General features: G+C 59.8%; 1 protein-coding gene across 4 annotated transcripts in view; it reads left to right on the plus strand.

Moving 5' to 3' along the window:
* LOC141983715 (cGMP-dependent protein kinase 1-like) overlaps positions 1-12,620 on the plus strand; it is a 67,603-nt gene that overhangs the window by 52,732 nt on the left and 2,251 nt on the right. For all 4 annotated transcript variants that reach the window (XM_074946739.1, XM_074946740.1, XM_074946738.1 and 1 more), the window contains one exon: positions 1,694-1,857. In XM_074946739.1, coding sequence (XP_074802840.1) covers positions 1,694-1,857 — 164 coding nt within the window. The remainder of the gene's footprint in view (positions 1-1,693; positions 1,858-12,620) is intronic.

Here is a 12,620-nt window from a genome sequence, read left to right on the forward strand (position 1 = left end):
GGGAGACATGTCCTCTCCTCAGGGATCAGTGCCCCTCGCCCAGTGTCTGCAGGGACACTCCCCCAGCGCTGTGAAACCAGGTGGGTTTATTAGTCACCTGGCACACGGCCCAGGCAGCCCCTCGGGCGGCCCAGAGAACTGATGGTTACAGCCCAGCCCAGCTGCAGTGACCCCCTTGGTTCACGCTCTGGCTGGCTGGCTCCCTTCCCCAGTCAGCTCCCGGTGAGAGCCCCCAACTTCCTGCAGAGCCCCCCTGAGCCCTCCTCCCACCTCCCAGGCCTTGCTCTCACGTGGGGGCCCCTACCCAGCTCCCTGGGGGGGGGGTGACAGGTTGGATCACAGAAACCCCTTGGGGCTGCCAACTGATGTGCCAAGACTACTTCTGCCCCTGCTTTCCCTGCCAGCTTGGGACTCCAGCACCCTGTCTTGCTGACCAGACATGCCCGTCTGCTCCAACACAGACCCAGGGTCTGAACCATGGGCCCCAGAGCAGCAGACTTAACTGAAAGCAATTTAAGAAATGTTCCTGTCTTTAACATTCAGATGCTCAACTCCCAATGGGGTCCAAATCCCAAATAAATCCGTTTTACCCTGTATAAAGCTTATACAGGGTAAACTCATAAATTGTCCGCCCTCTATAACACTGACAGAGAGAGATGCACAGCTGTTTGCCCCCCCAGGTATTAATACATACTCTGGGTTAATTAATAAGTAAAAAGTGATTTTATTAAATACAGAAAGTAGGATTTAAGTGGTTCCAAGTAGTAACAGATGAACAAAGTGAATTACCAAGCAAAGTAAAATAAAACACACAAGTCTATGTCTAAGAAAACTGAATACAGATAAAATCCTCACTCAGTAAACTTCCTTTTACAGACTAGCCTCCTTCTAGTCTGGGTCCAGCAATCACTCACACCCCCTGTAGTTACTGTCCTTTATACCAGTCTCTTTCAGGTATCCTTGGGGGTGGAGAGTCTCTCTCTTTAGCCAGCTGAAGACAAAATGGAGGGGTCTTCCACGAGCTTAAATAGACTTTCTTTTGTGGGTGGAGACCCCCTCCTCTCTCCTATGCAAAGTCTAGCTCCAAGATGGAGTTCTGGAGTCACTTGGGCAAGTCACGTCCATGCAGGACTCAGAACTTACCGGGAGCATCCATTGCCCACAAGGTATCTTGAATGTCTCCAGGAAGACTTCTTATGTGGATTGGAGCCTTCCAACATCCATTGTTTGTTAAATGCTTCTTGATTGGGCACTTAATTTGCACATTCCTTTCTCAAGAAGCTGACCAAATGCTTTACAAAGGCTACTTGAAAATCAAGCCAGTACACAGCCAATATTCATAACTTCGAATACAAAACGGATACATGCATATAAATAGGAGGAATAGATTCAGTAGCTCATAACCTTTACAGAGATATGTTACATGGCATATGTAGCATAAAACATATTCCAGTTATGTCATATATACATTCCTAAGCATATTTCCATAAAGCCTTATGGGGGGCACTGTCACGGGGGAAATTCCCCGAGTCAGTGAGCTGCCATGGCCTGTCTCTGCCCCCTTGCTGAGCTGGGTCTGTTTCAAGCAGCCCCTTAACGCCTCCTTGCCGCAGCCAGCCAGCGCGGCGACCCCCAGCCCAGGTCTCTTGGCCTGGCAGGGGGGTTCTGCTGGTTCACGCCTGCCCATTGGCAGGTGGATTTCGGCTTTGCCAAGGAGCTGGCGCGGGGGGAGAAGACCTACTCGTTCTGTGGCACCCCCGAGTACCTGGCGCCTGAGATCCTGCGGCACGAGGGCCACGACTTCGCCGTCGACTTCTGGATGATGGGCATCCTCATCTTCGAGATGCTGGTGGGCCGGTGAGGGACCCCGCAAGCCATCCTTCCCCTGCCTGGGACCCCTGAGGTGCCCCCCGGGGGTCAGCCCCTGCCCCCACCTGTGCCTGGGAGACCCGCAGCCCCCCCCGGGGGTCACCCCCGTCCCCCGAGCCTCAGATGCCCCACAGGGGTTAACCCACCTGCCCCCACCTGAGTAGCAGGGGTCACTTCCCCAGGAGTGGCCCATCAGGGGTGGGCAGAGGTGGGGGTGTTCCTCTGGAACAGCCCAGCCCATGGGGGAGGGGGAGAGTGTAGGGGGGTCCTGGGAGTGGCCTGCTGGGTGGGGCAGGGGGAAAGTGTAGGGGGATCCCCGGGGGGGTCCCAGGAGTGGCCTGCCGGGAGGGGGAGTGGAGAGTGTAGGGGTGTCACGGCGTGATGGGGAGTGAGGGCCCTGCACCCCCACTTCCTGCGATTCACCATGACTCTCAGCCAGCCGGTAGAACAGAAGGTTTATTAGAGACGACAGGAACACAGTCCGGACCAGAGCTTATAGGCATAAACAGGACCCCTTAGTCAGGTCCTTCTGGGGGGCAGGGAGATTAGTCCCCAGCTCTGGGGGCTCTCTCCTCTTCCCCAGCCCACTCCAAAAACAAAACCCCTCCAGCCGACTCCCCCAGCCTCCCCCCAGCTCCTCCCCCAGCCTTTGTCCAGTTTCCCGGGCAGAAGGTGTCACCTGGACCCAACCTCCCTCCCGGCTCAGGTGACAGCCAGTGAAGTCACCCCCTGCTATCTCATCACCGGTCAGACAGTAAACTCCCCTGCCACATTCCCAGGTCAGTCCGCCCCACTCAGTCCCTGCTGCGTCCCATCTCTCCCCCCTTCGAGACTGAACTGAGCGGGGTCACTGTGACCAGTGACCTGGGGAAGTTCGGGGCCCCCTCTCCGGGACAGCGCATCCGCTATCAGGTTGTCACTTCCCTTCACGTGGACCACGTCCATGTCGTAATCCTGCAGGAGCAGGCTCCACCTCAGGAGCTTGGCATTGGTGTCACGGAGTCCCCGGGCGATGCTCTGGAACTGCTCCCTACGAAGCCAGGCAGGACTCTGGGGAAGTCTCCTCTCTGGGAGCAGCCTGTCTGCAGGACACACAGCTCACCCGGCTCCACCTTCCTGGGTCTGACCTCAGAGCATTCAGCCTCCTCTGCCCCTCCGTGCGCTTCCCACAGCCAGTCCGCCCAGGCGGGGTCCTGGGGAAGCCAGAGGGTCCTGCCCCCCAACTCCGCAGCCTGACGTGACTCTCAGCCAGCCAGTAAAACAGAAGGTTTATTAGATGACAGGGACATGGTCTAACACAGAGCTTGTAGGTGCAGAGAACAGGACCCCTCAGCTGGGTCCATTGTGCGGGGCAGTGAGCCAGACAACCATGTCTGCCCTTCACTCCATGTCCCCAGCCAGATCCAAACTGAAACTCCCTCCAGCCCCTCCTCCTCCTCTGGGCTTTGTCCCTTTCCCGGGCCAGGAGGGCACCTGATTCCTTTGTTCTCCAACCCTTTAGCTCTCACCTTGCAGGGAGGAAGGCCCAGGCCATCAGTGGCCAGGAAACAGGGTGTTGGCCATTCTCTGTGTCCAGACCCCTGCACACACCTGCCCTCTAGGGCTCTGCAATGATCATACACCCTTACCCCACCCCCTAGATACTTAAGAACTGCCTAGGGGAAACTGAGGCACCCCCCCACTATACAGAGGAAACATTAAGAACAGTCCCACTTCGTCACAGTTGGCTCCTTTCATCTGGTGCAGCCAGGTCAGGGGAGAGTGGTCGGTGTAGACGGTGAAGTGTCGCCCGAAGAGATAGGGCTCTAGTTTCTTGAGGGCCCACACCATGGCCAGGCACTCCTTCTCGATGGCCGCGTAATGTTGCTCCCGGGGTAGCAACTTCTTGCTCAGATACACGATGGGGTGTCTCTCCCCCTTTTCATCCTCCTGCATTAACACCGCCCCCAGCCCGGTGTCTGAGGCGTCGGTGAACACCACAAAGGGCTTGTCAAAGTCTGGGTTTGCCAGAACTGGGTCACGGACCAGAGCCTCCTTCAGCACCCGGAAAGCCTCCTGGCACTGCTCGGTCCAGACCACCTTGTCTGGCTTCCCCTTCTTGCATAGCTCAGTGATGGGGGTGGCGATGGTGCTAAAGTGGGGCACAAATCTTCAGTAGTATCCTGCCATCCCAATAAAGGCCAGGACCTGCTTTTTGGTGTGGGGCGCGGGCCAGTCTCTGATCACCTCCACCTTGGCTGGTTCTGGCTTTAGGCAGCCACTCCCCAACCAGTGGGCCAGGTAAGATGCTTCAGCCATCCCCACCTTGCACTTCTCAGCTTTGATGGTCAGCCCAGCCTCCTGGAGTCGGTCCAGCACTTGTCTAACCTGGGACACATGGTCCTCCCCGGTGTGGCTAAAGACACACATGTCATCAATATACGCCACGGCAAAACTCTCCATCCCCCTCAGGAGCTGGTCCACCAGGCGCTGGAAGGTGGCCGGCGCTCCCTTGAGGCCGAAAGGCAGGGTCAGGAACTCGTAGAGCCCCAGAGGGGTGATAAAGGCCGATTTCAGCCGGGCATCTGCATCCAGCGGCACTTGCCAGTAGCCCTTCGTAAGGTCCATGGTGGTAAGGTACCGAGCTCCTCCCAGCTTGTCTAGGAGCTCGTCCGGCCTGGGCATGGAGTAGGCATCCGATACAGTGATGGCATTGAGCTTCCGATAGTCCACACAGAACCGGACCGAGCCATCCTTTTTGGGGACCAGCACCACCGGTGAGGCCCAAGGGCTGGCCGATGGCTGGATCACCCCCAAAGCCAGCATGTCCCGGACCTCTCTTTCCAAGTCCTGAGCAGTTTTCCCTGTGACTCGGAAGGGGGAACATCTTATCGGCAGGTGCGACCCTGTCTGCACCCAGTGGACAGTGAGATTAGTGCGTCCAGGCTGGTTGGAAAACAGCTGTCGGGACGGATGCAGCACCCCCCTGACCTCACCTTGCTGGGCAGGGGTTAGCTGATCCGAGAGGGGAATTGCTTCCAGGGGGGAACCAGCTCTGGTCCCAGGGAACAGATCTACTAAAGGGTCATCTCCCTGCTCCTCCCACTGTCCACACACGGCCAACACCACATTCCCCCTGGCATAATATGGCTTCATCATATTCACATGGTACACCCGGCGGTGGTGCACCCGGTTCGACAGCTCCACCACATAGTTTACCTCATTGAGCTGCTTGACAACCTTGAACGGGCCCTCCCAGGCGGCCTGTAGTTTATTCTTTCTCACGGGGATGAGAACCATCACCTGATCCCCGGTGGCGTAGGCCCGGGCCCGCGCCGTGCGGTCATACCAGACCTTCTGCTTCCTCTGGGCTCTGGCCAGATTCTCCCTGGCCAGGCCCATGAGTTCAGCAAGTCTCTCTCGGAAGGTCAGGACATACTCCACCACTGACTCTCCATCGGGAGTGGCCTTCCCCTCCCACTCGTCTCTCATCAGGTCCAGGGGGCCCCTCACCCTCCTTCCATATAACAGTTCGAAAGGCGAAAATCCGGTAGACTCCTGGGGCACCTCCCTGTACGCGAACAGCAGGTGAGGTAAGTACTTGTCCCAATCCTGCGGGTGCTGGTTCATAAAGGTTTTCAGCATCATCTTTAGCGTCCCGTTAAACCTCTCCACCAGCCCGTTGGACTGGGGGTGATACGCTGAGGCCCAGTCGTGCCGGACCCCACATTTCTCCCACAAGCACCGGAGCAGGGCCGACATGAAGTTGGAGCCTTGGTCTGTCAAGACTTCCCTGGGGAACCCCACTCGGCTGAAAATGGTCAGGAGCGCATCTGCCACGGTGTCTGCTTCAATGGAAGCTAAGGGCACTGCCTCGGGGTAGCGGGTGGCGAAATCTACCACCACCAGAATGTATTTCTTCCCCGACCGGGTCGTCTTGCTGAGAGGCCCCACGATGTCCATGGCCACCTTCTGGAAAGGCTCCTCTATGATGGGCAAAGGTCTCAAAGCCGCTTTCCCCTTGTCCCGGGCCTTCCCCACCCTCTGACAGGGGTCACAGGATCGGCAATACTGCCGGACGGTGGTAAAGACCCCGGGCCAGTAAAAGTTCTGTAGCAACCTCTGCCGGGTGCGCCGGATTCCCTGGTGCCCTGCGAGGGGGATGTCATGGGCCAGGGACAGGAGCTTGCGGCGATACTTCTGGGGGACCCCCAGCTGCCTCCTGATCCCACAGGACTCCCCTTCCCCTGGGGGAGCCCATTCTCGGTACAGGAACCCCTTCTCCCACAGGAACCTCTCCTGGCAGCCTCTCCTCATGGTCCGTCCCACACTGAGGTCGGCCAGGTCCCTGAGCTTCCGCAAGGAGGGATCTTTCCTCAACTCGGCCTGGAACTCAGCGGCTGGGGAAGGGATGGGGCCCGGTTCCCCCTCAGTGGCCAGGTCTGAGGCCTCAGCCTCTCTGAGCCGTGCCCCTCGGCGCTCCCTCCCCACCAGGGTAGGGTCCTGCACCTCCGGTGTGGTACCCTCCCCAAGGTCAGGGTGCAGTGCCCCTCGCCGGCTCTGGCTACGGGTCTGTGACGATGTGACGCAGCAGGGAGGGGGGAGTGTTGACCTGGGAATGTGCCCTGGGGACGGGAGACCTGAGAGCCTGTCACCTGAGCCAGGAGGGGGAGGGGGAGGTGACACCTCTGCCCAGGAATGTGGACGGAGGCTGCAGCAGGGAACCTGCTGGGTGGGTTTAGTTTCAGTTTGGGGCTGGGTGGAGGAACACAGGGAACCCCAGGGCTGGGGTCTAAGCTCCCTGCTCCCCCAGAAGGACTTCACTGAGGGGTCCTGGGTGTACCCACAAGCTCTGTTTTGGACTGTGTTCCTGTTGTCCAATAAACCTTCTGTTTTACTGGCTGGCTGAGAGTCTCAGTGAATCCCAGGAAGAGGGGTGCAGGGCCTGGACTCCCCCACACTCCGTGACAACTGGTGGCAGCGGTGGGATCTACTGCACCCCGTGAACGGCGCTTCCTGCAGTAAGTGACTGGGGAACAGTAAAACGAAGGGGGATTGACGGGGACCAGGCGTGCTGAAGATTCAGAGAGAAACGGTTTCAGGGGGCGGTTAACCCCTGGGAGTGTGTCACCAGAGAGAAGGACTTTTGCAGTAACAGGGTCCCCCGGGGGATTGCAGCGAGCGGTCCCAGGGGCGGAGGAGTCTGCAGCTCGACCCTGGCAAAGAGGTGGTGACCTCAAGAAGGACTGGCACACTAGGGGCTTTTCCTGGAAACCGTGGACAGCTGCCCGGCCTGCGAGTGGCCAGCCGGGAGATGTACGCTAAACGCCTTAAGAGCGACCTGGTGGAGCTGTGCAGGCAGAGGGGGCTGCGCGTCGGGAGGTCCACCAAGGAACAGCTGATTGCCCAGCTGGAGGAGAGGGATCGCTTGGATGACCCGATCCCTGTCCCTGAGGGAAGCCGCCCGGCGGACGCAGCGTGGGCCCTGGGGCCTGACCAGGCTGGGAGGGGTCAGACTGCTGCCCAGGACACCCCGAGACCCTTCCTACCTATGCCTGGGGGAGGGGTTGTGGGAAGCCCAGCGAATACCGAGGGCCCCCTGACCCCAGCAGCCAGCAGGGGATCCTCCCAGCGGAGCTCCCCATCCCTGGAGCGGATGCGGCTGGAATGGGAGAGGGAGAGGAAAATGAGGGAGCTGGAGGATCATGAAAAATAACGTCAACATGAGGAGAAACAACGTCAACATGAGCAGGAGGAGAAGGAGAGGGAGCGTCAGGAGAAGGAGAGGGAACGTCAGGAGAAGGAGAGGGAGCGTCAGGAGAAGGAGAGGGAACGTCAACATGAGCAGCAGGAGAAGGAGAAACAAAGACAGCATGAACTGGAGCTGGCCAGGCTGAGGAGCAGTGGGGCCCCGGCTGCGGTGAGTGAGGGGGGACCCAAGACTGCAAGGAGCTGTGATAAGTGCTTCCTGGCCCAGCGGAAGGAGGGGGAGGACATAGATAGCTTCCTGACGGCCTTTGAGAATGCCTGCGAGCTGCACAGGGTTGACCCTGCAGACAGGCTCCAGTTCCTCACCCCCTTACTGGACCCCAAAGCCGTGGAGGTCTACAGCCGGATGACAGGGGCAGAGGCAGGGGACTATGAACTGTTCAAACAGGCCCTGCTCCGTGAGTTTGGGCTGACCCCCGAGATGTACCGGAGAAGGTTCCGGAGTCAGTGTAAAACGCCTGGTGTCGGGCCCCTCCGACCCGTTCGAGGGGACCAACGTGACCTGAGCTGCTATCACTGTGGCCAGAGAGGCCACGTACGGGCCCAGTGCCCCGGGCTCAGGGACAAACTGAGCAGACCCAACCTACCCAGGGTTAACTGGGTAGGGACTCAGCTGGACGAGGGGCAGGCGACCCAGGAAAGGGGGGCTACCAGTTTGCCACCTGCTCAGGAGGGAAGAGTACCCCCAGCCAGCCCCGCCAGAGGGCTGGAGGCTCTGGACTCAGGGTGCTCGGTTTACAGGGTGGGTGCGGGGCTGTCCCTCCGGAGAGAGTGCCTTGTTCCCCTGGAGGTGGATGGGAGGAAGGTCAATGGATACTGGGATACGGGCGCGGAGGTGACGCTGGCCCGGCCCGAGGTGGTGGCCCCAGATCGGGTGGTGCCCAACACCTACCTGACCCTGACGGGGGTGGGCGGGACCCCATTTAAGGTGCCCGTGGCAAGGGTACACCTGAAATGGGGGACCAAGGAGGGCCCCAAGGATGTGGGGGTACACCACCATTTGCCCACTGAAGTTTTGATGGGGGGAGACCTAGAGGACTGGCCAAGCGACCCCCAGACCGCCCTGGTTGTGACCCGTAGCCAGAGCCGGCGAGGGGCACTGCGACCTGACCCTGGGGAGGGTACCACACTGGAGGCGCGAGACCCTACTCGGGTGGGGAGGGAGCGCCGAGGGGCACGGCTCAGAGAGGCTGAGGCCTCAGACCTGACCACTAAGGGGGAACCGGGCCCCATCCCTTCCCCAGCCGCTGAGTTCCAGGCCGAGTTGAGGAAAGATCCCTCCTTGCAGAAGCTCAGGGACCTGGCCGACCTCAGTGAGGGACGGACCATGAGGAGAGGCTGCCAGGAGAGGTTCCTGTGGGAGAAGGGGTTCCTGTACCGAGAATGGGCTCCCCCAGGGGAAGTGGAGTCCTGTGGGATCAGGAGGCAGCTGGTGGTCCCCCAGAAGTACCGCCGCAAGCTCCTGTCCCTGGCCCATGACATCCCCCTCGCAGGGCACCAGGGAATCCGGCGCACCCGGCAGAGGTTGCTACAGAACTTTTACTGGCCCGGGGTCTTTACCACCGTCCGGCAGTATTGCCGATCCTGTGACCCCTGTCAGAGGGTGGGGAAGGCCCGGGACAAGGGGAAAGCGGCGTTGAGACCTTTGCCCATCATAGAGGAGCCTTTCCAGAAGGTGGCCATGGACATCGTGGGGCCTCTCAGCAAGACGACCCGGTCGGGGAAGAAATACATTCTGGTGGTGGTAGATTTCGCCACCCGCTACCCCGAGGCAGTGCCCTTAGCTTCCATTGAAGCAGACACCGTGGCAGATGCGCTCCTGACCATTTTCAGCCGAGTGGGGTTCCCCAGGGAAGTCTTGACAGACCAAGGCTCCAACTTCATGTCGGCCCTGCTCCGGTGCTTGTGGGAGAAATGTGGGGTCCGGCATGACTGGGCCTCAGCGTATCACCCCCAGTCCAATGGGCTGGTGGAGAGGTTTAACGGGACGCTAAAGATGATGCTGAAAACCTTTATGAACCAGCACCCGCAGGATTGGGACAAGTACTTACCTCACCTGCTGTTCGCGTACAGGGAGGTGCCCCAGGAGTCTACCGGATTTTCGCCTTTCGAACTGTTATATGGAAGGAGGGTGAGGGGCCCCCTGGACCTGATGAGAGACGAGTGGGAGGGGAAGGCCACTCCCGATGGAGAGTCAGTGGTGGAGTATGTCCTGACCTTCCGAGAGAGACTGGCTGAACTCATGGGCCTGGCCAGGGAGAATCTGGCCAGAGCCCAGAGGAAGCAGAAGGTCTGGTATGACCGCACGGCGCGGGCCCGTGCCTACGCCACCGGGGATCAGGTGATGGTTCTCATCCCCGTGAGAAAGAACAAACTACAGGCCGCCTGGGAGGGCCCGTTCAAGGTCGTCAAGCAGCTCAATGAGGTAAACTATGTGGTGGAGCTGTCGAACCGGGCCCACCACCGCCGGGTGTACCATGTGAATATGATGAAGCCATATTATGCCAGGGGGAATGTGGTGTTGGCCGTGTGTGGACAGTGGGAGGAGCAGGGAGATGACCCTTTAGTAGATCTGTTCCCTGGGACCAGAGCTGGTTCCCCCCTGGAAGCAATTCCCCTCTCGGATCAGCTAACCCCTGCCCAGCAAGGTGAGGTCAGGGGGGTGCTGCATCCGTCCCGACAGCTGTTTTCCAACCAGCCTGGACGCACTAATCTCACTGTCCACTGGGTGCAGACAGGGTCGCACCTGCCGATAAGATGTTCCCCCTTCCGAGTCACAGGGAAAACTGCTCAGGACCTGGAAAGAGAGGTCCGGGACATGCTGGCTTTGGGGGTGATCCAGCCATCGGCCAGCCCTTGGGCCTCGCCGGTGGTGCTGGTCCCCAAAAAGGATGGGTCAGTCCGGTTCTGTGTGGACTATCGGAAGCTCAATGCCATCACTGTATCGGATGCCTACCCCATGCCCAGGCCGGACGAGCTCCTAGACAAGCTGGGAGGAGCTCGGTACCTTACCACCATGGACCTTACAAAGGGCTACTGGCAAGTGCCGCTGGATGCAGATGCCCGGCTGAAATCGGCCTTTATCACCCCTCTGGGGCTCTATGAGTTTCTGACCCTGCCTTTCGGCCTCAAGGGAGCGCCGGCCACCTTCCAGCGCCTGGTGGACCAGCTCCTGAGGGGGATGGAGAGTTTTGCCGTGGCGTATATTGACGACATCTGTGTCTTTAGCCAGACCTGGGAGGACCACGTGTCCCAGGTTAGACAAGTGCTGGACCGACTCCAGGGGGCTGGGCTGACTGTCAAAGCGGAGAAGTGCAAGGTGGGGATGGCTGAAGTATCTTACCTGGGCCATCGGGTGGGGAGCGGCCGCCTAAAGCCGGAACCGGCCAAGGTGGAGGTGATCAGAGACTGGCCCGCTCCCCACACCAAAAAGCAGGTCCAAGCCTTTATTGGGATGGCAGGATACTACCGAAGATTTGTGCCCCACTTTAGCGCCATAGCCACCCCCATCACTGAGCTATGCAAGAAGGGGAAGCCAGACAAGGTGGTCTGGACCGAGCAGTGCCAGGAGGCTTTCCGGGCGCTGAAGGAGGCTCTGGTCAGTGGCCCAGTTCTAGCAAACCCAGACTTTGACAAGCCCTTTGTGGTGTTCACCGACGCCTCCGACACGGGACTGGGGGCGGTGTTAATGCAGGAGGATGAAAAGGGGGAGAGACACCCCATCGTGTACCTGAGCAAGAAGTTGCTACCCCGGGAGCAACACTACGCGGCCATCGAGAAGGAGTGCCTGGCCATGGTGTGGGCCCTCAAGAAACTAGAGCCCTATCTCTTCGGGCGACACTTCACCGTCTACACCGACCACTCTCCCCTGACCTGGCTGCACCAGATGAAAGGAGCCAACGCCAAGCTCCTGAGGTGGAGCCTGCTCCTGCAGGATTACGACATGGACGTGGTCCACGTGAAGGGAAGTGCCAACCTGATAGCGGATGCGCTGTCCCGGAGAGGGGGCCCCGAACTTCCCCAGGTCACTGGTCACAGTGACCCCGCTCAGTTCAGTCTCGAAGGGGGGAGAGATGTGACGATGTGATGCAGCAGGGAGGGGGGAGTGTTGACCTGGGAATGTGCCCTGGGGACGGGAGACCTGAGAGCCTGTCACCTGAGCCAGGAGGGGGAGGGGGAGGTGACACCTCTGCCCAGGAATGTGGACGGAGGCTGCAGCAGGGAACCTGCTGGGTGGGTTTAGTTTCAGTTTGGGGCTGGGTGGAGGAACACAGGGAACCCCAGGGCTGGGGTCTAAGCTCCCTGCTCCCCCAGAAGGACTTCACTGAGGGGTCCTGGGTGTCCCCACAAGCTCTGTTTTGGACTGTGTTCCTGTTGTCCAATAAACCTTCTGTTTTACTGGCTGGCTGAGAGTCTCAGTGAATCCCAGGACGAGGGGTGCAGGGCCTGGACTCCCCCACACTCCGTGACAGGAATACAGTCCAGACCAGAGCTTGTAGGCATAAACAGGACCTCTTAGTCAGGCCCTTTGGGGGGGGGGCAGGGAGATTAGATCCCAGCCTTGGGGCTCTCTCCTCTTCCCCAGCCAACTCCCCAAACTGGAAACCCCTCCAGCCGACTCCCCCAGCCTCCCCCCAGCTCCTCTCCCAGCCTTTGTCCAGTTTCCCGGGCAGAAGGTGTCACCTGGAGCCAACCCCCTCCTGGCTCAGGTGACAGGCTCAGGTATCATCCCTCAAGGGAAGTCTCCCATCCCCAGTGAAACTCCCCTGCAACATCCCCAGGTCAAATCCGCCCCATTCCCTGCTGCGTCACAAGGGGGGGTCCTGGGAGCGGCCTGCCGGGTGGAGGAGGAGAGAGTGTAGAGGGGTCCCCAGGGGGGTCCCGGGAGCGGCCTGCCGGGTGGGGGAGGGGAGAGTGTAGAGGGGTCCCCAGGAGGGTCCCGGGAGCGGCCTGCTGGGTGGAGGAGGGGAGAGTGTCGGGGTGTCCCCGGGGGGGGGGTGTCC

The sequence above is a fragment of the Natator depressus genome, chromosome 3 (genome assembly GCF_965152275.1).
Source record: "Natator depressus isolate rNatDep1 chromosome 3, rNatDep2.hap1, whole genome shotgun sequence".
Taxonomy (NCBI): domain Eukaryota; kingdom Metazoa; phylum Chordata; order Testudines; family Cheloniidae; genus Natator; species Natator depressus.